Below are 27,438 nucleotides of genomic sequence, written 5' to 3' on the forward strand. Positions count from 1 at the left end.
GACCTGGGAACGGATTATTCACATTTGAATGGTTTCCTATGGGAAATAAATGTTTGGAAGACAAACTGTTTGCCTTACACACACTTTCTGGGAACCAATTAAGTTCGTAAGCTGAGCTATGACTGTATTTATATATAAAATGTGGAAAACTTGTTTTATTCAACGCCTTCGTGTCCGTTGCGCCTTCTACGCACGCACGCACGCACGCACGTAAATGGACAAAGGTTTGAAAGTACACCTTTGATTGGATCGAGGGGGCGCGCCCCGCTTTCCTTTGGAAATGTCGCAGAAGGAGATGGATGGCCATCCGGGTATGCGTGCAAGGGTGCAAATAGGAAGCCGGCGAGGGTGGGGTCAAAAGGTCACAGCAACACAACATCCTGCTTCAATTCAAGCCAACAAAAAAACAATGAGCAACACGCGCGTTTACTAAAGCAACTTTGAGCAAGTCCATTTGCTTTGATTGGGAATTCTGTGAATTTTCATGGATTTTGATGTTCTTTGAATTGATTGATGATTTTCTCCCACTTGTCTGAAGCTTCAAGAAGCCGGCGGCTAAGCGTCAAAGTCGCCTCCCGTTTCCCTGCACGCCCCGTCGCATCCTGTGCCGGCCCACACCCATCAATGTCCTGACCTTCTCACGCTCGCTCATGTACACACAAACATACACACACACATACATATACACACGCACGTACGTACGCGTAGTGTAGTTTAATGTAAAGCTAGCTCGCTATTAGCTATATAGCTAGGTATTAGCTCGGTCCTTGAGTTTTGAAAGGCGCTTATAAATACAATGTATTATTAGTTCTCAATGAGCTAGCTAGTTGAATGTGCTTAGTGTAATGTAAAGCTAGCTAGCTAGCTATTAGCTATGTCCTTGAGAGTTGAAAGGCATTTCCAAATACAATGTATTATTAGTGGTAGCAGCTATCTATTAGCTGGGTAGCCAGCTTTCTATCTATTTGAGTTACTTCCGGGTTGAGTGCACGCAGGCGCGCGTGGCTGTCACTGCTTACCCACAGGAAAACTTATCCTGTGACTGTAAAGTGACCTTGAGAGTTTTGAAAGGTGCTTAGAAATGAAATCTATTCTTATTATGATTATTTTGAGATGCAACTTCCTGTTTAGTCAAAAAATAAAAAAAGACCAGAGAGACGAGTTGTGTGGATTAAATAATTTAATATAGATATATGCAAAAAAAATAAAAATAAAATAACATTCAGTGATGACCAATGATTTTAATCACAAAAAAGGGGGAAAAAAATGAAATGAAATAAAAAATAAAAAGAGACAAAATGTGTCGTTTGGTGTCCAGCGTTTCTTGCGCCCTGCTTGCGATGCACTCGCCACTGTCTTTGTTTCTAACGAGTTAACAAAATAAAAGTCTGCTTCCTTCCTCACAAAAAGAGAAGAAAAAAAAATTGGCGAAGGAGGAGGTCTTTTGGCATGTGAGCCCGCCCCCCCAGGCTCGGGCCCCTCCCCCCAAGGGGAAAAGAGAGCAAGTGAGACAAAGCAAACGTCACTCAACAGGAAATACTTACGTACAACCAGGAGGAGGCGCCGCTTTTTGCTCTCAACTTTCTGACTCGCAAAGTATGGCCGCCCGGCAAAGGCCGTCAAAGCGAGCCCGCCGATTGGACGGACCAATCGGCGGACGTCCGAGCGTCAGCGCCGATCGCCTCCGCTAACGACACGCCCGCCTCTCGGCTGCGAGACAGCACGCGGCACGCGCGCTCCGGAGCGCCCGCGTTGCCCACGCTCGCCTCCCACTGCAGAAGCTTGAAAGGGGGGGGGGGGGAAGGAATAGGATGGCGGACAAGCAGGAAGTGGGATAGGGGGGAAGGAATAGGAGATGCACAAGTGAACCTGAGTCACTCCATAGAAGGCGAGGGGCTGAAAAAGCAATTTTTTTACAAGAAAAAAAAAAAACAATTGAAAATGGCCATTTTACAAGAAAGAAAACAGAAAAGCACCATTTTAGATTTTTTTCAAATTGCCATTTTAGAATTAAAAATATAGAAAAATTGCCATTAGATTTTTTTAAATTAACATTTTAGAATTAAAAAACATGAAAAATTGCCATTTTACATTTTTTTAATTTGAAAATTGCAATTTGTGATTTAAAAAACACAGAAATTCGACATTTTATAATTAAAAAAGGAAATAGAAAATTGCCATTTTAGATTTTTTTTAATTTGAAAATTGCAATTTTAGAATAAACCAAAAAATTGAAAAATCGCCATTTTAGATTTTTTTTTAATTTGAAAATTGCCATTTTGTAATTTAAAAAAAAATAGAAAAATCGCCATTTTAGAATAAAAAAAAAGAAAATTCCCATTTTAGATTTTTTTATTTTACATTTTAGAATAAAAAAAGAAAAATTGCCATTTTACAATTTTTTAATTTGAAAATTGCAATTTCAGAATAAAAAAACAGAAAATCGACATTTTAGAATAACAAAAATAGAAAAAATCACCATTTCAACATAAAAAATAGAATCTTGCCATTTTAGAATACAAAAAACAGAAACTCAACATTTTATGATTAAAAAAAGAAATCTAAAATAGCCATTTTAGATTTTTTAAATATATCTCTTGGCTGTCTACTAGCTGGCTAGCTAGCTAGCTTTCTGTCTGTGTATTTTAGTGGCATTCAGTGTACTAGCTAACTATCTAGCTAGCTAGCTATATGGCTATCTAGCAAGCTCTCTGTTGGCTATCTATTAGCTATCTACTAGCTGGCTAGCTAGCTTTCTATTTGTGTATTTTAGTGACGTTCAGTGTATTAGCTAACTAGCAAGCTATCTGTTGCCTATTTATTTTTTCAATCAACATGAATTTGTGATCTCTTGATTATTTTCTCAATATTGGCTATCTCTTGGCTAGCTAGCTAGCTAGCTAGCAAGCTTTCTATCCGTTCTATTTGATTATGGTTATTATATTCTTGTTGTTATGATTAATATTCTTACTTTGGATCCGCTATGTTAGCCTAGCGGTGTGTGTGTGTGTGATTTACATGTTTCCAGAGTTGAGCGCAGAGCGGCAGATTGTGGAGCGCTTGCTGGAGCACACGACGAGCCTGCAAAAGACGGCAAAAGCGCACGCCAGGAAGACCACAGAGTGGAGGTGAGGAGGGACAAGGACGGACGAGGGACGGACGGGGGGACGCTTTGAAGGGCGGCTGGCGTCGCGCTTAGCCTCAAACCAGCAGCGTCGTTAGCGTCGGCGGCTCACCTCTGCCGGCTGCCTCAGCTCCGCTTCGGCGGCGATGGCTCTGCAAGGGAACAGATGACGTCAGTGGGACGGACGGGGTCGGGGTCGGGGGTCGGACGCGCGGCACGGAGATGTCCTCACACGCTCCACGCCGGCAAACATTTGGGGGCGCTGTTGGTCAGCATCCTGGCCTGGAAGCGGACGTGCTCCAGGTTGCCCTCCGAACACTCGTGCTGCATCAACCTGGCCACAGGCGCACATCCGTCAACTAGCTAGCTAGCTAGCTATCGATGAACTATATAGCTATCTAGCTGGATGGTTATCTAGCTAGATAGCTATTTGCAATCTATCTATTTGGCTGTCTACCTAGCTGGCTATCTATTAGCTAGCTATCTAGCTGCCTATCCAGCTAGCTATCTATTTGCTGGCTATCTGGCTTTCTCCCTAGCTGGCGATCTATCTGCTGTCTATTAGCTAGATATCTGCCTGGCTAGCTACCGAGCTTGCTATCTAGCTAGCTATGTATTAGCTATCTATCTATTAAATACCTTGATAGCTATCTCGCTAGCTTTCGATCTATTTGAGTTATTCCGGATTGAGCGGCGTGTGTGGCTGCCGCCGTTCACTCACAGAAAAAAAATGAATCCTGTGACTGTAAAGTGACCTTGAGAGAAATGATTTACCTGAGCGAAAGTGGCAGATTGGCGGGCATGGCGTAATGGAGTCTTTCCAGGAGCGCCGCGTGCTGCGCCGCGTCCACGCAGCTGAGGTAGAGCGCCACCACCTGCGGACAAACGGCAAGACGCGGCGTTGACAGAGGCCGCCGATGGGCGTGGCCTAAGCCCACGGCGGGAAATTTCTGGCCTTGTTGTGGAAGGCGTACGAGGTCCAGAAGTGGGTGGGGTCAAAGGGCACCTCCAGCCGGGCGGGCACGGTGCCCAGGCAGCGCAGGATCAAGTTGGGGAGGCGCTGGGCGGCGTGCGCGCGGCAGAAGCGCAGGTAGCTGAGGACGCCAAAACAACAACAACAAAACAAACAAAAAGAAGGGGGAGGGGCTAGCGCCGGCTCATTGACAAATTGCCAATCGTTCCCAAGTCGCTCGTTATTTATTGATCCGCCGACGCTCACTCGCTCCACAGGCGGTGAAGCTCGCCGGGCGTCATGGCCGACGAGCCCAGCGCCCTCTCGAAGGCGTCCAGCGTGTCCCCCGCCGAGCCCTGCAGCCAATGCCAGCGACTGCAAACAGCCAAAAAGGGACGTGTGAGCTCCTCAAATCACTTCAACCAACCACGCATCCATCATCAGCAACATGGCGGAAATTCATTCCAAAAAAAAAATAAAAAATAAAAAATCCATAACATTGAACATTGAATTAAGTGCTGCCAACTAGAGGCTCAATTAGGAACTGCACTGCAAATTAGTACATGACTGACTCAGCTTCCCCATTCTTGAAAATGGCAATTTTCTTTTTCTTCCCAAAATGGAGATTTGCTACATTTTTAAAAATAATTTTAAACGGCCATTTTCTACATTTTTTCCCTAAAATGGACATTTTCTACATTTATAAAAATCTATAATGGCAACTTTCTACATTCAAAAAAAGGACATTTTTTTTACAATTTGAAAACATTCAAAGACAGCCATTTTCTACATTCAAAACATCTAAAATGGCGATTTTTTACATTCATTTTTTTTCTAAAACTGAGATTTTCTACATTTAAAAAAATCAAAAATGGCTATTTTCTATATTAAAGAAATGTAAAATGGAGATTTTATGCATAAAAAAAAATCAAAAAAGGAGATTTTTTTACAATTTGAAAAAAAGTCAAAAATGGCAATTTTCGACATTAAAACAAATTCTAAAATGGCAATTTTCTATATTAAAGAAATGTAAAATGGAGATTTTCTGATTTTAAAATGTCAATTTTCTATATAAAAAAAGCTAAAATGGGGATTTTCTACATTCAAAAATTTAACAGCATTTTCTACATTAAAAAAAATCAAAAATGGAGATTTTCTACATTATTTTTTTTATAAAATTGAGATTTTCTACATTAAAAAGAATCTAAAATGGCAATTTTCTATATTAAAAAAATCTAAAATGGAGATTTTCTACCTAAAAATCTAAAACAGCAATTTTCAAAATTAAAAAAATTATAAAATGGCGATTTTCTATGTTAATTTTTATCCTAAAATGGCAATTTTCTACATTAAAAAAATCGAATACAGCAATTTTCTACATTAAAAAATGCTAAAATGGCAATTTTCTATATTATAAAAATCTAAAATGGAGATTTTCTACATAAAAAAAATGGTGATTTTCTACATCTTTTTTTTCTAAAAAAGCGGCCATTTTCTTAAAACGAATTTTTTTTCTAAAAAAAAAAAAAAAAATCTAAAACATCTCTGAAATGCATCAAAATGAATTCATGCCAAGGATAATAGAAAATCACCATTTTTATAAATACAAAAATCACAATTTTAGAATGAAAAAAGAAATAGAAAATTGCTATTTTAGAATTTTCTACATTTGAAAAAAAATCACCATTTTAGAAAAAAATAAGAAATTCGCCATTTTAGAATGAAAAAAAAAAAAAAATAGCCAATTGAAAATCACCATGAAACAAAACTAAATGTAAAAGGGCCATTTAGGAAATAGAGGGCGGCATGCAAATGCGCTCGCTACCAGTGAAGGAGGTGCAGGAAGGAGCGCTGTCGGAGGAGGCCATCTTGCAGATCTTTCCTGACCACGGCCGACGCCCGCACCTCATCTGTGGGGAGGCCCAGGATGCTCCTGCGGGGGGGCAAAAACCCGCCGTTAAAATGGCCGACCGCGCGGACAAAGCAAAGGTGCGACGACGCACCGCAGGAGATGGACGGGCGCCACGTCCGCGCGCGGCTCCTCGCACACAGACCACACGAATTGTCGGAAAAGCGGCGTGACGGCGCTCCGTTTGTCCTGTCGCACAAACATGGCCAAACAAAAAGCTCATTTTCATCAGATAGCCTCTGCCTCCCCCTTGTGGTCAAGTCAAACAATCACCGGCTTCTTTCCATTGACAATTGTATTGGAGTTAGTTATGCTCATAGTTTTATCCTCATGAGGGAACCAACGTCAGCTGTGATCGGGAAGTAGTCAGGGCACACCCTGAACCGCTCGCCAGCCAATCGCAGGGCACCGTTTGCGCCGACAGTCACATCCCCGGACCATTTGGAAGCATGGTTTTTGGAACGTGGGAGGAAACCGGAGCACCCGGAGAAAACGGGAAGTGGGGCCCACCTGATCCATGAGGAAGCGGCAGCAATGGTAGAAAACCTCGGCGTTGCCAGGACACTCGGCTAGCGCCCGTAGCCACGCGCCGGCGGCGCCGTTGGCGTTACCGCGGAGCACGTGGAAGTCGCACAGGACGTCGCGCAGGACGCACGAGTCGGGACACGCCTCCAACAGCGCCTCACACAGCAGCGCGCCCGCCTCCAACCTACGCCCAAGGACTCGGTCAGGTCGCGCCGGGCGACTTGGACATCCATCCGGGCGAGCGAGCGAGCGGCTCACCTGCCCAACAGTTTGTGCAGGAGCAGGAAGTTGGTATGTAGCGGCAAGCAGGCTAACGTCCGCTCTCGCGGCGACAGGGACTCGTCGCAGCAATGGCGGATGCCGTCTGGAATACACACAAATAATCATCATCATAATAACAATACACTTCATTTCTAAGCACCTTTCAAAACTCTCAAGGTCACTTTACAGCTATCTATGAGCTAGCGAGCGATCTCATGGCTATCTAATAGATAGTTAGCTAGCTTTCTACCTATTTGAGTGGCCTCCGGGTTGAGTGAACGCTGGCGGGTGTGGCTGCCACTGCTCACCCACAGAAAAAAAAAATCATCCAGTGACTGTAAAGTCAAAAAAGATAGCTAGCTAGATAGCCAGCTAGCCAGAATTATAGCTAATAGACAGCAAATCGTTAGCAAGCTAGGTAGACAGCCAGATAGCTAGCTAATAAATAGCCAGCTACGTAGCAAACCAGATAGCCATCTAGGTAGCCCGCCAGATAGCTAGCTAAAAGACAGCAAATAACTAAGCGCCTTTCAAAACTCTCAAGGTCACTTTACAGGATACATTTTTCTGTGGGTGAGCAGCGGCAGCCACACATGCCAGCGTTCACTCAACCCGGAATAACTATATATAGACAGAAAGCTAGCTAGCTAATAGATAGCCAGCTATATTGAGTGCTAGATAGATAGCTAATAGCTTGATAGCTAGCTAGCTAGCTATTATATATATTATCATCGAGGTAACATCCGACTTACGACCAGGTCAACTTACGACCACCCATATTTACGACCATGACGTCCAGACCCTATTTTTTAATTCCACGCCTGGCACCGCAATGCCATTTTGGATGGATTTCGACTTACGACCATTTCAACTTACGACCGTTTGGTCGGAAGGGAACTCAGTCGTAAGTCGGATGTTCGCATGCTCACCACACCATTTTATTTACCTGTAAAAAGGCCGATGAGCTGCTCCTCGGGCATATTGACGTCGGAGGCTGATCGCCACGGTAACAGGAAGCTTTCGGCGCTGACCAGCCTGGACGGGCCCGACTCGGCGGGGTCGTACAAAGCGGACGGGAGGCGGCCGAACTCCTTCAGGTGGATGTACGACAACCAGGCCAGCGCGCGGTGGGAAACCTCCAGGCGGGCGGCCACGCGCGGCTCTTCGTGCGGGTGTTCGCGTGTCAAGGCGTCCTGGAAATGCGGCGAAGAAGAAGAATAACAATAATCCATTTGATTTCTAAGCGCCTTTCAAAACTCTCAAGGTCACGTTACAGTCGCTGAATACGTTTTTCTGTGGGTGAGCAGCGGCAGCCACACGCGCCAGCGTTCACTCAACCGGGAAGTAAGCCAAATACATAGAAAGCTCGCTAGCTAGCCAATCGATAGCCGACAGATACCTAGCTAGATAGCCAGATAGCTAATAGACAGCAAACAGCTAGCAAATGGTAATAATGATAATAATAATAATCCATTTCATTTCTAAGCGCCTTTAAGACCTCTTAGGGTCACAGGATCAGTTTTTGTGTTCCCGCTTGTTTTTTTTTTTTTGATTGATTGACATTTTCTCCGTGATCAATAATGTGCGAAAAGGGTGAGGCGTACCCGGAAGATGGCCAGGCCGGCATCCGAGCGGCCCGTGAAGACGTTCAAGTGGACGCGGTAGAGCAGGGCCTCCAAAAGCTGGAAGGAGCGCTGCTCGGACTCCGCCCCCCTAGACTCCGCCCCCAACAGGAAGCCCACCAGGCGCTCGCAAACGGAGTCCTTGGCCTCGAAGGTGCTCGCCAAACTCAGATACTGGACACCACAATCGCAATCGTCTTAATAGAACACAGTGCCTGAGGGGAGTCGCTGGAAAAGGTGGTGGGCAGGGTGCGGAGGGTCCAGTAGGATTTTCCGCGCCCTTGTTTCTATTCTTGCAGTGTACATCAAAATAATACATTTTGGTAGGACTGCTACAATTATAGAAAGATTTGTTTCTTGAGAGTTTTGAAAGGCACTTATAAACTATACTATACTATACAATAAAATGATTTATTATTCATATTTGTTAATACAGTAGTCTCGTTATATCGATATTCAAGGGAGTCCGAAAAAATATCGATATAACCGGGATTATCGATATATCCGATATTGATATAACGAGACTTTACTGTATTTATATATAATAATAATACATTTTATGCATAAGCGTAAAATGTATTATTATATACAAATATTAATAAATAATAATAATACATTTTATTTATAAGCGCCAAATTATTCTATAATTTGACCAGTCCTACCATATTATACTTCCTACTATATATTAATATTTGTATATAATACATTTTATTCACAAGTGCCTTTCAAAACTCTCGAGAAAGGTGTTTGTAAGTAAAATATATTATTATTGTATAAAAATATAAAATAATAACAATAATAATAATTATGATAATATTTTGGTAGGACTGGTAGAATTATAGAATTGCTTATTTGTTTATAGTTTTTCAAGGCGCTTATAAATAAAATGTATTATTTAAATGTGTATATAATAATTCATTTTTATTTAAAAGAGCCTTTCAAAACTGTCCAGAAAGGCGCTGATGAATCAAATGTATTATTACATACAAATAGAATAATTAGATAAATTATTATGATGATTATAAATTCATATTTGTATATTAGAATAATAATACATTGTGAAACTTGTCAATAAACATAGGCACAAGCAATTGTATCATTCTACCAGTCCTCCCAGAATGCATTCCTATTATGCTGCTTTTTGTTTGTTTGTTTGTTTGTTTGTAAATGCGTATTGCTCTGACTATTGAGTAAAAGTGAATGAGACTGACGTTCCACCAGACGCGGTGGTGCGGCGCGTGCTCCACGGCCACGCGGCACATCTCCTCCACTTCGTCTCGGCGTCCGCGGCGCGAGAAGAGCGTCAGGAAGTGCGTCCACACCTCGGGGTCGTCGCACTTGCTCTCCAGCGCCCGAGACAGCGCGTTGAGGGCCGCCTCCAAGCACTCGCCGGCGGGCCTGCGACAACAAACAAACGACAGAGCAAGACGGACGGCGTCACAAGCGAGACGGGGCGAGACGGTCAGCCAGACGGGCGTACGTGCGCTCTTGGTGGAGGTATTTGAAGGCCAGCTTGATCCACAGCTGCGTGTCGCCGGGGTTATCCGCCACGCTGCTCTCCAGCTTGCAGATGTCGTCCGTGTCGCTGACAAAGTAACGCTTGTCCTCGGACGTCACCAGAGCGTCCGGCGAGCCAACGCCCACGTCTGACGACACGACACAACACACCGTACGGGCGGGCGTCAATGCGCACGCACGACCGACAGCGACCTTGCGAAAGGGACAAAGTGGACGTGGATCGGTCGCAGCTTGGAATTGAAGCGGAGTTACGGTGGCAACGGGAGATTTGGTCAATGGATGCTAACAGCTTGGTGTTTGCTTTCAATATTTAGCTTGTAGCAGACGTGCAGCACATTCCAACTATCTAGCTGGATGGCTGGCTATCTATTAGCTAGCTAGCTTTCTAGCTATCTTTTTGAGTTACTTCAAGGTTGAGTGAACGCGCGTGGCTGCCACTGCTCACCCACAGAAAAAAAAACTTATCCTGTGACAGTAAAGTGACCTTGAGAGTTTTGAAAGGCGCTTAGAAATCAAATGGATTATTATTATGATGATGACGTCCCTGATCCACTGGTGAAAAGGGCGCTTTGACCCTCTCTTTCATGTAAAAGTGCTTCATACAACAAAGAGGGTGCAGGAAGTGGTCTGTATTTTTTGTGTTGTGTCACATTATTTGGTAGTTTGTTGGTATTTTGACCTCAAGATGGCTGCCGCGAGAGCGTCTGCCTTTCCGGCAGCTCCGGTACGGGTAACATCCGACTGACGAGCGGCTCGACTTAGGACCACCCGTACTTACGACCACCACCTCCAGACCCTATTTTATTGTTATGTTAATTCTACGCCTGGTACCGCAACGCGCTAGCAGGCCGGCAAGGCGGGCAACAATTTTGGCCAGCCAGCCAGCATGTCACACACTCGTACAGCAATCGACCGTGCGATGACACCAGAGGGGGGGGTTTGCCAGTCATTAAGCCTCCCGAGTCTCGATTCAACATTTTGAATGGATTTCAACTTGCGACCTATTTGACTTACGACCGTTTGGTCGAAACGGAACTCTGTCGTAAGTCAGACGTTAGCAGTATTTTGTTTTCCTACTTTGCTGCTGTGAAATGTCAATTTCTCCACCGCGCGACAAACAAAAGCTAATCCCATGCAAGTTGCGTCGCAGGTACGCACCCGCAGGGAAGTGACTGGACGTCGCGCAAGTGGGCTCTTCTGGCGGCGCGTTTTCCTCGCCGTCGCGGTCCTCGGGGCGCTCGTTTTGCGCCGACGGCCTCCATTTCCTTTTGTCCTTCCAGGTGGTGAAAGGCGGAACTGCGCGCAAAGCAAGCGTCGGAGTTAGCCAGAGGCCCCGCCCCCGCTAGCCCGGACGGGACAGGAAAGGAAAGTCCAGGATGTACGCCGTCGCTCACCGTGACGGCGGCTCTCGTTGACTTTGCTGACAAGAAAGACGGCCTTCTGGTCCACCGCCATCCCGTCTTTGTGTGGACCGAACAGCTTGCTCAGGTACTTTTCTACGAGACGCCATAACCATCACAATTTAGCTTTTGGCGGTGTCAACAAATACAGAAAAAGTTCACATTTCACCCCAAATAAACACAAAATTAATCAATTACAACTAATTAACTAACCAACAAATTAATGACCTAAATAACCAATAATATCTATTATGCGCTTATAAATGAAATGTATTATTATTATTATTAGCTATCTGGCTAGTTGGCTAGCTATCTATTACCTGTATGGCTATCTAGCCAGTTAGCTAACTGTCCAGCTGGCTATCCATTACCTATATAGCTATCTAGCTAGTTAGCTAACTGTCTATCTATTAGCTGGCTGGCTAGCTAGCCTTCTATTTGAGTTGCTTCTGGGAGTGAACACTGGCGCATGTTGCTGCCGCTGCTCACTCGCAGAAAAACTGATCCTGTGACTGGAAAGGAACCTTGAGTTTTGAAAGGCGCTTACAAATGAAATGTATTATCATCATTATTAGCTATCTAGCTATCTGTTAGCTATCTACCCAGCTAGCTAGCTATCTATTAGCTAGCTGGCTGGTTATCTGGGTATCCATTAGCTATCAATTGGCTAGCTAGCTGGCTATCTAATAGCTAGCTTGTTTTCTATCGATTTGAGTAACTTCCGGTTTGAGTGAACGCTGGCGCGTGTGGCTGCCGCTGCTCACCCACAGAAAACTTATCCTGTGACTGCAAAGTGAACTTGAGAGTTTTGAAAGGCGCTTACAAATGAAATACAGTAAAGTCTCGTTATATCGGTATCGGATATATCGATAGTCCCGGTTATATCGATATTTTTTCGGACTCCCTTGAATATCGATATAATGAGACTTTACTGTATATTATTGTTATTATTCAAATTAAAATATGAATGAAATGATTTCTTAATTACTTATCTAACTGACAAACATATTCAATAATACATTTCCCAATTAACTAATCAACCAATTCAATGACTAATTAATTAACTAGCCAATTGACGAATTTAACAAACGAACTCATCCACTGCCATTCTCGAATGTATTTGGTAATTGGAAAATATGACATAGCGGTGCCATTCCTGAATTTTTTTTCGGGTTTCGGGTTTTTCTTGCTTGGGTGCCGATAAAGCGCTGGCCAGACCTCCGGCAATGGTTTTTTTTTTTTTTTTTTTTCCCCCCCCCTTGCACGAGGGGGCAGCATTTGCCTTTTGTCCATGTTAGCACTTTGTTACAGCTACGGCTGTTAAAGCGCTATATCAATCAATATGGAGGTACTGTATTGTATTGTATTTTAGGAAAAAGCAAGTGACCCCACCCGTGGCGGCGCCGATTTGGCGATCGGAGCTGCTGTCCGAGCAGCCAATCAGAGACAAGTCGTAGGAGAGCACGTCCTGAAAAAGCAGACTTCCCGTCAGCGCGCAGCTTCTCACGTGCTGCCTGCAGGACGACCCCAAGGAAACGCAGGTCGTTAACGTCATTGTCGCCGATCGCCGGCGTGACGTAGACGTGAGCGAAAGCGCCGCTCGCTCACCACGAACAGTCGTCGTCGTTACACGTCCCCGTCAGGTCGAAGCGGCAGAAGCAGCGTTTGGGCCGGATGCTGTTGCTGTAGGTGGCCGAGCTCAGGGACAACTTCTCCTTGGTTCGGTAATACGGGCTGAACCTGGCGCCGGCAAAGGGGGCGGGCTCACAAACGTCATGGGGAAAGTCACACACACCCATTGATACCTTGGCTTACCAATTTCATTGGTTCCCAAACAGAGTGTGTACGGCCAAAAGTGTGTATCCCAAAAAATTCATTTGCCACGGGAAAATAATCCGTTCCCAGGTCCCCATAAAACGTCATTTTCTACAAAATAATACTTAAAACGACACAAAATAAATACACAATTTCATGTATAATAAATGTTATAAAATATTAGCATTAAAAAAAATAAACTGTACAGTATAATAAAGTGGTTTTATTGACCTTTGTGATGCTCACTGATGGCTTGGTGGAATGGGGTGGCCGCTTTCATCAGCATGAAACACTTGATGAGGAACGTAGCCTTCTTCTTCTACCATCTTGACGAATGATTCCTTGTAAGCTTTGGCAGCTTTTTCGTCGAATGACACTACGAATCCCTATACGACGCTTAAAGTTCTGGAACCATCCGCGGCTAAGCTTGAAATCATCAATGGTTGCCGAACTTCCAGGTTGCCTCATGACGATAGCCGAGTGAAGCTGCCACGCTTTCTCTGCTATCATTTTACCTAGTTCCTCATCAATTGTGTTCCGTTTAGCTGGCTTGATAGCTTTTTGCATCAAGTGTCCAGATGGCTAGTGCGGGTTATTTGTGGAGCCTGACCGATGGGATTTTTTATCCTTGCAGTCTACACTCTGCCTTTGAACTATCAAAAACGTTGAAACGAGTCCTAATGTCACCGTTTTCTCACCGTCGCTCTGTCGTCTGCCGAATTGCACTAAATAGTGGAGCGACGTGTGGGAGCTCTGCATTTAGCGTGTCGGCGGAGGACTCGAAATGGAAAGCTCACCTGTAAGACTTGAAGAGCAACAGCGGACTTTGGTACGGAGCAAAAGGAACGGGCCCGGCGGGACCCCCGACGCTTTTGCCGGTGTCCGCGTTGAGCGCCAGCACCTGCGCGACGCCTGCGTAAATGACGGCGAAGTCAAGAGCGACCGCTAACTAGCGTACCTTAGCGCTTCGGTCCCGCTCCTCCGCGCGGTGAAGCTCGCCGAGGCCGGACAGTTCCCGCAGGAGGAGCTCCCCCAGCCCGAGTCGCCGCCGGTGGAGGATCTTGAGGGCTTCCAAGTCCAGAGCGTCGGGGGCGGCGTCCCCCCGGGTATTCTCGGCGGGGCCTTTAAGGGGCGGGGGGGAACTCAGCCGCTCCAGGTTGGGTTTGGTGGAGCCGGAGCGGCGCCGGGGGGGAGCCGACTCGGCGCAAGCGGGCTCGTCGGCTTCGGGCTCCGGCCCGTCGTCGCCGTCCAGGACCAGGATGTCCTGGGTGAGGTCGTGCAGGGAGGGCTGAGGCGGGCCGGGGCAACCCGGGACGCGGACTTTGGGGTCGGGTAGCGCCAGCGCTTTGGGACGCCGCCGCTCGCCGGGCGCTTCGGACGCCGCCCTGTTGCGCGACAACTGCGCCTCCTTCAGTTTTTGGATCTTCAAAGCGTATTCGGACTCCAGTTGCTGCAGGCGCCGCTTCTGGGCCATCAGCGCCGCCACGTGATTGGCCGCATCCACCCGTTGCAGCTTCCTGGCCTGAGAGGGCGCAGTCCAATCGATTGGATTTCTTTCAAAAATGGAGCTTTTTCTACATTTTGTGAAATAAGTCCAAAATGGAGATTTCCCACATTTTTAAAAATGTTTCTAAAATGGAGATTGTCCACATCTTAAAAATGTCTACAATGTAGAGATTGATTTTCTCCGTGTTATTTGTATCTAAAATGTACTTGTTTTTAAGCTTTTGAAATAAAAGTCTACAATGCAGTTCTAAAAGACACATTTGCTACATGAAAAAAATGAACATGTTTTCTTTGTTTGTTTTTTAACTGTCTAAAATTGCCCATGGCTCACCGGCTTGTGTCCTCCTGCGGCTTTGCGTTTGTGTTCTCCTCCTCCTCCGGCGGCAGCGGCGGCCTTGTGCGTCCAAAGCATTTCCTGCTCCAAACGGGCCGCCAGCGCCTTTTTGATGGACACGCGGTGCTCCACGCGGCGCACCTGAGCGCAGGCGGCGTGGCGGTCAGAGGACAGAGAGGGCGTGGCGTAGCGGCCGGGGAGGGGGCGGAGCTCACCTGCTCTTGAATCTTCTTCAACAGCGTTTTGTTGGCCAGGACGATTTTCTCAGAGGCCTGCATCTGCTCCCGCAGCCTGGCCACCTTATTAATCAGCATACGTTTCATTCAAAACTCGCAAGGTCACTTTCCAGTCAGCGAGCTAGCTCGCTAGCCAGATCGCTCGTTAGGTGGTTAGTTCGCCAGATCGCTCGCTAGCTCGTCAAATAGATAGATAGGTTGGTTGCCATGCAAATAAACCCCTCCCTTTCATTTTTCCTTGCTATTTGATTGGACTGTCAAATCTTTGGTGTTGACCTTGGTCTCGGCCGTCTTGAGGGACTCGGACTTCTTGAGCTGCTGCAGCAGGAGGCTCTTGAGCAGCGCCTCGTCTCGGGCCAGCAACTCTCTGAGTGGCGGGAGGTGATTTTGACGTCGCCGCTTTTTCCAGTCCGTTTGTCCCGTCGTCGCGCCCTCACTCACCTTTGCTTCAGCAGCTTCTGCTCGGCTTCATTGACGAGCGACGGGGCGGCGGGAGGCGGGGCCGTCGCTGAGTGAGCGTCACGGCCGACGGAGGCCTTCTGCTTCTCTCTGCTGCAGCGCAAACGCCATACGACAATACTTTGTCAGCTCGTTTTTTTGGGGGGGGTCTCTCACTTGATGAACACCCTCTACCGCCCCCCCCCCAAAAAAAAAAAAATCCCATAAACACTGAAATGCAGCATTTTGGGGGAAAAAATTAGAACATTTTCAGATTTGTTTTTCTAAAATTAATATTTTCTTCATTAAAAATGTCTCTAAAATGGAGATGTTCCAGATGTTTTAATTTTGTTCTAAAATAGAGAGTTTTTTTTTTTACATAAAAACTTCTAAAATGGCGATTTTCTACATTTGTAATATTTTTTTTTCTAAAATGGAATTTTTCTAATTTAAAAAGGTCTAAAATGGATATTTTTTTTGGATATTTGCTTAGAATATCTTGTTTTCTATCCTTTCACTCCAACCCCATCCCTCTTCAATTGCTGCTGTGGACTGCAAATTTCCCCATTGCGGGACGAATAAAGGTATTCTGATTCTGATTTCTACATTAAAAATTAAATGTCTACAATAGAGATTTTCTCCATTTTAAAAACAGTTTTTAAACAGGAGATTTTCTATATTTAAAAATGTCTAAAATTGAAAAATATTCTAAATTGGAGATTTTCCACATAAAAAATGTAGTTTATTAACTGGAGCTTTTCTCCATTTTTCAAGTCTTTTCCCAGGATACTGATGGATGATTCTGAGAGTGTGGACACTTTGGTTCATTTTTGGTGCGACACAAGCCCAAAAATGACCTTGATTGAAATGTCGGTTTGGGAAAACCAAAATGGATCCAAAAGCAAATGTGCGCATTTTGAGTAAAGAGCGTAGAATTTTGTCCGTCCCTACCTGTCCAGCCGGTGGTCCCCGAGGCCGCGACAGCGGGCCTTCTTGGCCTGGGGCGAGGCCTCGGGGGCGCGCAGGGGCTCGTTCTCCTTCTCCCAAGTCTCGGCGGCGCCTTTGGACTTGTTGGCGTTGACCTCGGCCGTCCTTCGGGCTTCTTTGATCATAAACTCCAAGCCGCCGTACGCGGCGCGGGACGTCGCGTCCGAGTCCGAGTCGCTGTCGTCCGAGCCGTTCAGAGACACCACCACCGACTTGTGGCGCGGCAGCTGCGCAACACGCGTCACGCAAATGAGTCAGATGGATAGCTACCGAGCTAGCTGTATTTGCTATTTAGCTCGTTATCTAGCTAGCTACCTAGCCATCTATATTTGCTATTTAGCTCACTATCTGGCTATCTAGCTAGCTACCTAGCTATCTAGCTCGCCGGCAGGAATCAAAATACAAACGCATTGATTCCCAAAAAAGGAAGTAGCGGTACTTCTTAAGCAAGCGGTTCTGAACCGCGGGCGAGAATGCCAAAAAAAAAAAAAAAAAGTCACAAATTGGGGAAATCAAGAAATTGTGATGCAAACTGGCATGAGAAATAATGCTAATTAAGCCATAAAGTCAAGTCAACAAATAATTAGGGTCATCATTTAATATATACAGTAAAGTCTCGTTATATCGATATTCAAGGGAGTCGGAAAAAATATCGATATAACCGGGACTATCGATATATCCCATATCGATATAACCAGACTTTACTGTATATATATATAGTACACAATTGTAATAATGCATTTATTTAATATAAAATGATTACTAATTTATTTATTATAAATGTATTAAGAATTTAATGTATTTGTTATTTGTATTTTATGTACTTTTAATTTACTGTTGTATTATTACACGAATAACAATATATAATAAAATAATTAAATACATGCAATTTATGATATCATAAATTGCATACAATAATCATGATATCAATAGTTTTTCAACATGTATTTTTGTCATTAATAAAATTAAGTATTAAACAAATAACAATATACAATAAAATAATTACATACATGATAATTTAGTTATTTACATATGATGATTATGATATTAATGTTGCTTTTCATCAACATGAGTACCTTTGCCAATTCCGCCATTATTATCATCTTCATTATCATATTCATCACAATAAATACAATAACAATAACAACAACAATAAGGAATGAGGAATAAGCGGTATGGAAAATGGATGGATGAATAATAATAATAATAATAATAATAATGATAATAATAATACATTTCATTTATAAGCACCTTTCAAAACTCCCAAGGTCACTTTACAGTCACAGAATAACTCAAATAGATAGAAAACTAGCAAAGCTACAAAGATATATAGCTATCTAGCTACTTAGCTAGCTACATAGCTACCTAGCTAGCTAATTAGATAGATAGATAGATAGCTAATAGATATGATCTTACCACCAATGGCGTTCTGGAAGCCCCCCCTCTGGCAAATTTGTGTGCGCGCGGCACCGTCATGGTGTTGAGGCTGACGGCGCTCAGGTTGCCCCTGGCCGGCGGCTCGGCGGCGGCGACGACGCTCTGGGAGCCCATCCAGGACAGCTCCTGCGGACGGACGGACGACCACCGTGTCATTGATAGAGCGAGACATTCTGAAAGGTCACCCGATGTTATTCCATTGGACAAGCGGGGAATTGTGGAATCTTTCGAAAAGGCCCATTTTCGACATCCAAAAGAAAAAATGCCTAAAATGGACATTTTCTCTATTTTAAATGCTTTTCGAAAACGGAGATTTTCTACATTTGAGATGATAGCTAATAGATAGCTAGCTAGACAGCGTGTAAATAGCAAAAAAGGGAGTATGTGAACCTCTGCGGCGGGCCCCCGCTTGTTGGCCATGGACATGAGGCAGGTTTCCCTGAGGAGCATCTCTTCTTCTTCTTCTTCATCCGCAAACTGAGGCTTTGGAGGGAGAGCGCCCTCGTTGGCCGGCGGAGGGACAGGCGGCGGCAAGGGAGGGGGGCCGCTGGCCAAAGCCTGTCGCAAGAGAATCAAAATAATCCGTTTCATTTTTAAGCGGCTTTCAAAACTCTCAAGGTCACTTTACAGTCACAGGATCACTTTTTCAGTCAGTGAGCAGCGGCAGCCACACGCGCCAGCGTTCACTCAACCCGCAAGTAACTCACATAGATCAAGTTAGCTAGCTAATAGCAAATAATAATCGCAAGAATAATAAAGGCAAGCTAGCTAGTTAGGCAGCTAATAGATAGCAGATAGATAGCTAGCTGGGTAGCCAGCAACTGTGACCCCGTGCAACCGGGAATAATAATAATAATAATAATAATAATACATTTCATTTCTAAGCGCCTTTAATAACTCAAATAGATCAAGTTAGCTAGCTAGCTAATTGATAGCCAGATAGCTAGTTAGGCAGCTAGTATATAGTAACTAGATAGCTAGCTGGGTAGCCAGTAACTGCGACCCTGTTCAACCGGGAATAACTCAAATAGATCAAGTTAGCTAGCGAGTTAATAGATGACCAATAGCTATCTAGCTAGCTCGTCGGACCGCTCAAAATTATTATTTTTTTTTGGGCAAATAATGAAAAACTCACCTTCTTGTTCCGCAGGTCGATGATTTCAACAAAATGTCAGAATGTATTATTTGAAATGACTTTGTGATAATATGAAGAAAAGCGTACGTACCGTCGGGTAAAGTGACGTCATAGGGGAGGAGGCGGGGACTACGGAGGGGGCGGAGCCACACGCTGAAAAACAAAACGCCAAAACTGAAATTGTTCAATTCACGACCATTTTTTTTTTTAAATACGCGGGCGTCCAACGCACCTGGAGAACCGGGTTCGCTGTCCGTTTCCATGGCAACCTGGTCGTAATTATCATACTGGTAAAGGTTTCCCGTGGCGTCCGCGCCCATCCTGCCGGCGGACTTCCTGCCCTCGCCGTCCCTGATCTGAAGGACGGAGATGTGGTTATTTTTTAGTTGCTTTTATTCTATAGCTATCTATTAGCTGTCTAGGTAGTTTGGTACCTAGCTAGCTATCTATTAGCTATTTGGCTAGCTGACTAACTAGCTTTCTATCGATTAGATTTACTTCCGGGTTGAGTGAACGCTGGCGCGTGTGGCTGCCGCAGCTCACCCTCAGGAAAACTTATCCCGTGAGTTTTGAAAGGCGCTTATAAATGAAATGTACTACTCTTATTGTTATTATTATTATTATTATTATTAGTAGTAGTAGTATTGGTGGTAGTACTTGGTGTATCAAGTGGGAGAAAGGTAGATAAGGAGACTTGGTGGTGGAACGGGGAGGTGCAGGAGTGTATACAGAGAAAGAGGTTAGCAAAGAAGACGTGGGACACGGACAGGACGGACGAGAGTAGACGGCAGTACAAGGAGATGCGGTGGCAAAGGCCAAACTATGATGACTTGTATGTCAATGTCTCCACTGTGAGACTTATAAAGGCATATCCAATCCAATCCAATGCTCGGCTGGACAGCAAGGAAGGCGAGACACAGAGACAAAGACGGACGGGAAGGACCTGCAGCAGGTTCGGGTGGTTAAGGATCGAGATGGCAATGTATTAACAGGCGCCGGTAGTGTGATGGCAAGATGGAAAGAGGACTTTGAAGAATTGACGAATGAGGAAAATGACAAGAAACAAAGAGCAGAAGACCAAGACGTAGCAAGCGTTAGCGAGGACGAAGGGGGGAAAGGCACTCACTCGGGCCTGATGATGTACCAATCGAGGTATGGAAGTGTCTTGGAGAGGTGGCGCTGGTGTTCCTGACCGGGTTATTGTCTAGGTAGTTAGGTACCTAGCTAGCTATCTATTAGCCATTTGGGTAGCTGGCTGGCTGTCTAGTAGCTTTCTATCTATTTGAGTTACTTCCAGGCTGGCGCGTGTGGCTGCCGCCGCTCACCCGCAGAAAAACTGATCCTGTGAGTGTAAAGTGACCTTGAGAGTTTTCAAAGGCGCTTAGAAATGAAATGTATTATTGTATTTTGTACATGTGCCCCCATTTCAAGCTCATATAACTCCGGGCCCATCTCACTTAGGAATTAACTCTTTTTTTCGGATGAAATGAAATGTATTACGATGATGTTGATGATGACGTTTTGGAGTTAGGGGGCGGAGTTTACCTTGGCGGGGGCGTGCGTCTTGCCGCCCACCAGCTTCATGAAGCGCTTGTACTGCTCGTCCTGGTTGGAGAGGTCTCGGATCTTGCGGATTTCGTCCTCCCGTTTGTGGCGTTCGTCTTCATCCCGCTGGCGCTGCAGCTTCCTCAGCGCCTGCTTAGTGGGCGGGGCTGCGGGACACACAAACACCTTCACATCATTTTGCTCCGCCCACTTCACGACCTCGGCCATTTTAAAACGTTTCTAAAATGGAGATTTTCCTCATTTTTAAAAATGTTTCTAAAATGGAGATTTTTCTTACATTTGAAAAAATGTCACCAATTGAGGTTTTCTAAATTTTTTAAAGATTCTTAGATTAGATTTTTCTTAGATTTTTAACAATTTTTAAATGTCTAAAATTTAGATTTTTGACATTTAAAAGATTTATAAAATGGAGATTTTTCCACATTTTTTAATGTCTAATATGGAGATTTTCTACATTAAAAAAAAAAAAAAAATCAAAAATGGATTTTCTCCATGGTATTTTTCTAAAATGAAGATTTTCTTATTTTATTTTTTCAATAAAAGTCTAAAATGCAGATTTTTACAATTTTTAAATGTCAAAAATGGAAATTTTCTACATTTAAAAGATTTATAAAATGGAGGTTTTTCACATTTTTAATGTCTAATACGGAGATTTTCTACATTTAATAATAATGACAATAAAAACATTTAAAAACGTTTCAACAATGGAGATTTTCTAACAAACGTGAAATAAAAGTATCATTTTTTTTCTAAAATAGAGATTTTCTACATTGTATTTTTTTTCTGACATTTTAATGTCTAATAGGGAGATTTGCTACATTTTCAAAAATTAGACACTGGAATTTTTTGGACATTTTAAAAATCACTTCCTGTCCTCTACCTGAGCCGCCGCTCTTCTTGGGACGACTTCTGTCCGGAGGAGTTCTGGCGGCGGCTTTCGGGGAGGCTTTGGGACGCTCCCTGCTCCCGGCTTTGGTCTTGTCTCCTTCCCGGTCCTGAGGTCTGGACCGGGACCGGGTCCGGGTCCGGGCTTCGTCGCTTCTGGCCTTGGCGGCCACGGTTTCTCTGCTCCTCTTGATCACCCGCTGCTCCTTCCGCTGCCACTTCCTGCTGGCCGACTGCAGCGCCAGCAAACGCAGCTGCAACTCCGACAGGTCTTCCTCCGCCGTCGGACCGCCCAGCTGCAGCGGCGAAAAACAACAACAACAACAACAACATATACTCATACCTTGGCTTACCAACTTCATTGGTTCACAGACACAATGTGTAAGGGGAAAGGTGTGTATCCCAAAAATGTAATTTCCCATAGGAAACCATTCAAATGAGAATAATCTGTTCCCAGATCCCCAAAAAACATCACTTTCTACTTTCCTCAGCCATAAAACTACACAAAATAGACCTTATTTTATGTATAATAAATGTGCTATGCGGTATTGTAATGAAAGAAGTAAAGTGTACTGTATAATAAAGTGGTTTTGTGATGGTCGTTGATGGCTTGGCTAAATTCCGGAGTGGCCGCTTTCATCAGCGTGAAACACTTGATGAGGAACGTAGCCTTCTTCTTTCACCATCTTGACGAATGATACCTTGGAGGTGCTTTCTCTGCCATCATTTTACCTAGTTCCTCATCAATTGTGTTCTGTTTGGCTGGGTTGATAACTTTTTGCATCAAGTGTACAGATGCCTTGTGCGGGTTATTTGGGATACAGTACAGTTTATTGGATTGGATTGGATATGCCTTTATTAGTCTCACAGTGGAGAAATTTACATGGCCAAAAACCCAAGTTTGACTGTACTTTTAATTCCAACAATCATTTCTCCCCCGTCTTCAAATACAATTCGAGCCACCAAAATGTCCATTTCAGGCTCAAGAAGGACAAAGACGGAGACCCCAAACGTTACCTCATCGATACAAATGAAGACGTCCTCGGAGGACGACGACTCTCTGCCGGGGGTTTTGTCGTCTTTTTTGGCTTCTTTGTCGCAACACACGCACGTCTTCACCACATCCAATTCCGTTTTTGCCGTCTTCACGACGTCCAATTGCGTCTTTGCCGGCTTGACGACCTCCAAGTCCGTCTTTGCCACCTCAGGCTCTGCAGTCAACAAAATAACATGGACGAGGTCATCTACTGCATCAATGGGACCTACAGGCTGCTGGAGTTTGTGGGAGGTGGCCACCTTTCTTTGAGTGCAGACGTGGTTTGTTATCGAGTGGGGTACTTTTGCTATTATGGGACCGAAAAAGACCCTACCTACCACAGGCTAGTGTTAAGCCGAAGAGGACACAAAAGAAAATGACGATCGATCAGAAGAAGGAGATCATCAAAAAACACCAACGAGGTGTGCGTTTGTGTGACTTAGCATCCCAGGACCATTACACTTGCCATTGACAACTACCATCATAAAGGTGAAATAAAAAGGTATATTTTGTGTAGTTTAAAGGCTTATTTTGTTGAAAATTATGGTTTATGGGGACCTGGGAACGGATTATTCTCATTTTAATGGTTTCTTATGGGAAATAAATGTTTGGAAGACAAACTTTTCGCCTTACACACACCAATTAAGTTCGTAAGCTGAGGTAACACTGTATTTAGCCAGCTAGCTTCTATCAATTTGAGGTAACACTGTATTTAGTCAGCTAGCTTTCTATCTATTTGAGTTACTTCCGGGTTGAGTGAACGCTGGCGCATGTGGCTGCCGCTGCTCACCCACGGAAAAAACTTATTCTGTGACTGAAAAGTGACCTTGAGAGTTTTGAAAGGCGCTTATAAATCAAATGTATTATTATTCTGGGAATAATAATAACAATAATACAGTAAAGTCTCGTTATATCGATATGGGATATATCGATAGTCCCGGTTATATCGATATTTTTTCGGGCTCCCTTGAATATCGATATAACGAGACTTTAATGTAATTCCATTTATAAGCGCCTTTCAAAACTCTCAAGGTCACTTTAGTCACATGTTAAGCTTTTCTGTGGGTGAGCAGCGGCAGCAACACGCGCCAGCGTTCACTCAACCTGGAACTCAAATTGATTGAAAGCTAGCCAGCCAGCTAATACAGAGCTAATAGTAACAATAATACATTGTATTTATAGGTGCCATTTCAAAACTCTCAAGGACATAGGTATCCCTATCAAATAGATAGAAAGCGAGCTAGCTAGCTAATAGATACCTAGCAAGATTGCTAGCCAGCTAGTAAGCTAGCACGCGAGATAGCCATATAGCTAATAGATACCTACCTAGCTAGCATATCATGTAGTGTCTTCTCATCGTATGTAACTGGCTACCTAGCTGGCTATCCATTTGCTATCTATTAGCTATCTGGCTAGCTAGCTGGTTATGTAGTTGGGTATTTATTAGCTATATGACTATCTTGCTAGTTAGCTAACTATCAATTCCATCTATTTAGTAGTTTACTATCTAGTCTATCCATTTGCTATCTATTAGCTAGCTTTTTTGAGTTACTTGCGGGTTGAGTAAACGCTGGCGCATGTGGCTGCCGCTTCTCACCCGCAGAAAAACCAATCCCGTGACTGTAAAGTGACCTTGAGAGTTTTGAAAGATGCTCAGAAATGAAATGGATTATTATTATGATTATTATTCCCGGCTGAACGGGGTCACAGTTGCTGAAGAAAGCGTTTCCGACTGGCTCACCGCCTTTCTCCTCCTTTGGCTTCTCTTTCTCCACTGCGCTGGTGTCCAGAGCGGCAGGCGTAAAAAGTTTCACCCGCAGAGGTTTGATGTTGAAGGCCTGGAAACTTTTCTTGGCGACCGCCGCAACGTGCGCGGAAGCCTGCGGAAGCGCGCCGACGACGATGACGTCGTTTTCTTCCGTGGGACATTCCTCCACCCCTTCAATCTTGGCCGCCACCTCCTGAGCCTTAGGCTCCGCCTCCTGAGCCTTAGGTGCCACCTCCCGAGCCTTAGGCTCCGCCTCCCGAGCCTTAGGCGCCGCCTGCCGAGCCTTAGGCACCACCTCCCGAGCCTTAGGCGCCACCTCCTGAGCCTTAGGCTCCACCTCTTGATCCTTAAGTCCTGCCCCTTGAACCCTAGGCTCCGCCCCTTGAGCTTTGGCCTCCAGGGCCACGCTCTCCTCCTTGCGGATGCATTCCAGCTCCATCTGGATCTGCTTATACTTGGACAGCAGGTCCTCGAAGGATTCCACTCCATCGCACTTGGCCTGAATGGGCGGCGGTCTTCTTGCCGGGGTCCTCCCGGGCGGCTTTTCTGCGGTGGCGTGTCAAGGAGAGGCACCATTATTTGTTTTGAAATAATGAGACAAAATGGCGAGAACATTAGACCTCGCTCAAACGATGGAGGCAAACAATTATTCAAATTGGAGAGATTGATAAATGAATGGTGTCTTTTCAAACTTGTTCCATGTCTGTCTATCTGGATTGCTATCTGGCTAGCTATCCATTAGCTGTCTGGCTCGCTGGATAGCTATCTCGCTGGCTGGCTAGCTATTAGCTAGCTGGCTCGCTTTCTATCTGAGCTATTCTGGGTTGTGTGAACGCTGAACGACTAGCTCGACTTACGACCACGACCTCCAGACCCTATTTCTAAAATTTTAATTCTACGCCTGGCACCGCAACACGGTAGCAGGCCGGCAACGCGTGCAACAATTTTGGCCAGCCAGCCAGCATCTCACGCTCGCGCAGCAATCGACTGTGTGATGGCACAAGTGGGTGGCGTGTCATTTCGCCTCCGAGTCTCTATTCAACATTTTGAATGGACTTACAACCATTTTTGACTTACGACCGTTTGGTCAGAACGCAACCCGGTCGTAAGTCGGATGTTACCTGTATTCAGTGACAGCCATTTTTGATTTTTGACGAAAATCTGCCTGAATGCGATCGTTGATATTTGCTCATTTATATTTTGATTTTTTTCTTGTGCTTTCTCAAAGTCAAAGTCAGCTTTATTGTCAAATATGCTAAAATGCATGACATACAGCACAGATGACATGACTGTCCTCTCGGAGCCAGCATGCAAGGCACTTACGACTTTAACAAACATAATAAACAGGAAAACGCCAATTTGCCGGGAGAGGGGTTCTTGTTTAGAATTTCAAAAGCTTTCCAATGGTACCTTACTTGTTAAGATCTGCCAAAAATTAAGAACGTTATGATAGTTTAAACTGTAATAAAGAAATTCGTGTTTTAACTGTGGAATTACAGGCAGAATATCCCTTCATATTTCGGAAATTATGTCCTTATTATTTGTCATAGAACAATAATCTATACATCATTTGAAAGCTATTTAAATGCACTTTAATATGGCTTTAGAAATGCGTGATGAAGTATGATTGAATTTTTTGGTCACGTGCCTAGGTCAGAGTGCAAAGTTTGTGATGAAGTTAGGATACGTTTCCGGCCGGGGGGCTCCCAGTTGTCGTTCTCTGCCGGCCCGTAGCGAGGCATCGGGGGTCTGTGGCCGCTCCAGCCTTCTCGGTTCCAGCCTCCTCGCCCGCCGTTGGAGAAGCTTCGGTGCCGGAACCTCCCGAGAGCTCCGTGGCTCCGCTCCCAGAAGCTGGGGCGCGGACCGGGCCCGCCACACAGAGGGGGGAGGCCAGGCCCAGTGCCAGGCCCAGGCCCAGGGCCGGGCGGGAGGGGTAGGGGTAGCGGCAGCGGCAGCGGGCCGTGAGGGTGAGGTCGCTCGGGCCCGCTCGGCCCGCACTGCTGCCGGTGGTTCGACGGTCCGTGGAAGTTGTAGGCCATCATGCGGTGAAAGGCTGGCGGCGAGGGGCCCGCGTAGGGCGGCCTCGGACCCCGAGAAGACACCGCGGCGCCGGGAGGCCTTCTGCCGCTCCCCTCCCCCAGCCGGGCGGCGGAGCTCTCCTCGCCGTCGTCGTCGCAGATTTCTCCGTCTTCTAACTCGACGTCGATGGGCGGAAGCCGAGCCGCCGACTCCAAATTCATGTCGAAAAGGAAAGTGGCAATTTCGCAATGGTTGTCTTTATCTCGACGAGGCCATCGTGTCACATTAAGCGGCTCGTCCTTTGGCTAGAGACGAGTTTCGTTCGCCTCATTTTCGTTGAGTCTCGCGAGAGCGACTCTTTTTCTTTGGTTTTATTTCACGGCTGACGACGTCGCTTTAGCTAAATACCGCCACCTATCTTACGGGAACTGCAAATGCCAGGCAAATCGAGATGAACCGACACGTTGAAGATTATACGATATTATTAATAATAATAATAATAATAACTGGCCAGGCCTTTTCTTTCACAAAGGTAGCACTGATCACACTAGAACTGCTTCATGTCATCACAAAGAGGGTACAGCAAGTCCTGAAGAATGAATGACTCTGTCTTGGTGTTGTCATATTCGTTATTTTTGTTTTTTTTTCCAAGATGGCGGCGCATGAACACGCAGCGTCTCCCCTCTCCCGGCAAATTGGCGTTTTCATGTTTATTAAAGTCATTATAAGTGTATAAGCATATTTGACAATAAAGCTGACTTTGACTTTGCTCGAGTTTCTGCTGGCCACAACTCACCCCCATACTCTCTATACCCCCAGCCACGAGGACAGAGAGCGGACTTTCCTGTTATCCGGCTCGTCCTTTCTCTTTAATCTGGCTCGTCCCGTCTCTATATGACGTCATACTCTTTCAAGAAGGAAGTCCTCAACACGCAATTAACAAGCAACAGAAGATTAGAAACACC

General features: G+C 45.0%; 1 protein-coding gene across 2 annotated transcripts; it reads right to left on the reverse strand.

The window, feature by feature from the left end:
* Positions 1-1,168: 1,168 nt before the first annotated feature.
* On the reverse strand, positions 1,169-27,064 carry zfc3h1 (zinc finger C3H1-type containing). Of its 2 annotated transcripts, none has more exons than XM_088995814.1 (35): positions 26,103-27,064; positions 24,428-25,000; positions 22,668-22,861; positions 21,646-21,946; positions 20,745-20,911; positions 19,432-19,555; positions 19,291-19,352; positions 18,455-18,622; positions 18,044-18,190; positions 16,592-16,854; positions 15,644-15,754; positions 15,479-15,569; positions 15,182-15,265; positions 14,964-15,107; positions 14,085-14,648; positions 13,924-14,027; positions 12,920-13,051; positions 12,704-12,825; positions 11,306-11,407; positions 11,070-11,207; positions 9,874-10,039; positions 9,605-9,791; positions 8,376-8,567; positions 7,718-7,964; positions 6,769-6,874; positions 6,496-6,694; positions 6,080-6,174; positions 5,902-6,009; positions 4,344-4,451; positions 4,080-4,218; positions 3,899-3,999; positions 3,357-3,458; positions 3,237-3,276; positions 3,019-3,081; positions 1,169-1,781 (listed from the first exon to the last, which is right to left on the reverse strand). In XM_088995814.1, the coding sequence occupies exons 1-35, from the start codon at positions 26,692-26,694 to the stop codon at positions 1,620-1,622; spliced, it is 6,198 nt and encodes a 2,065-aa protein (XP_088851940.1). In that variant the 5' UTR covers positions 26,695-27,064; the 3' UTR covers positions 1,169-1,619. The 2 variants fall into 2 exon arrangements, with proteins under 2 accessions (XP_088851940.1, XP_088851941.1); XM_088995815.1 differs by having other exon boundaries at positions 26,142-27,060.
* Positions 27,065-27,438: the final 374 nt, after the last annotated feature.

This window comes from Hippocampus bargibanti, linkage group LG05 (genome assembly GCF_051943395.1).
Source record: "Hippocampus bargibanti isolate YZ-2025 linkage group LG05, ASM5194339v1, whole genome shotgun sequence".
NCBI classification, from domain to species: Eukaryota; Metazoa; Chordata; class Actinopteri; order Syngnathiformes; family Syngnathidae; genus Hippocampus; species Hippocampus bargibanti.

What these genes read in the sequence shown, in the direction of transcription:
- zfc3h1 (XM_088995814.1), bottom strand. Translation starts at nt 26,694, where the DNA reads ATGAATTTGGAGTCGGCGGCTCGGCTTCCGCCCATCGACGTCGAGTTA. An exon ending in TTGCTCTTCAAGTCTTACAG is followed by an intron (nt 13,052 to 13,923) that starts GTGAGCTTTCCA and finishes TGCCGGCGCCAG; the next exon opens with GTTCAGCCCGTATTACCGAA. An exon ending in GCGCTCAACTCTGGAAACAT is followed by an intron (nt 1,782 to 3,018) that starts GTAAATCACACA and finishes CCCCCTTTCAAG; the next exon opens with CTTCTGCAGTGGGAGGCGAG.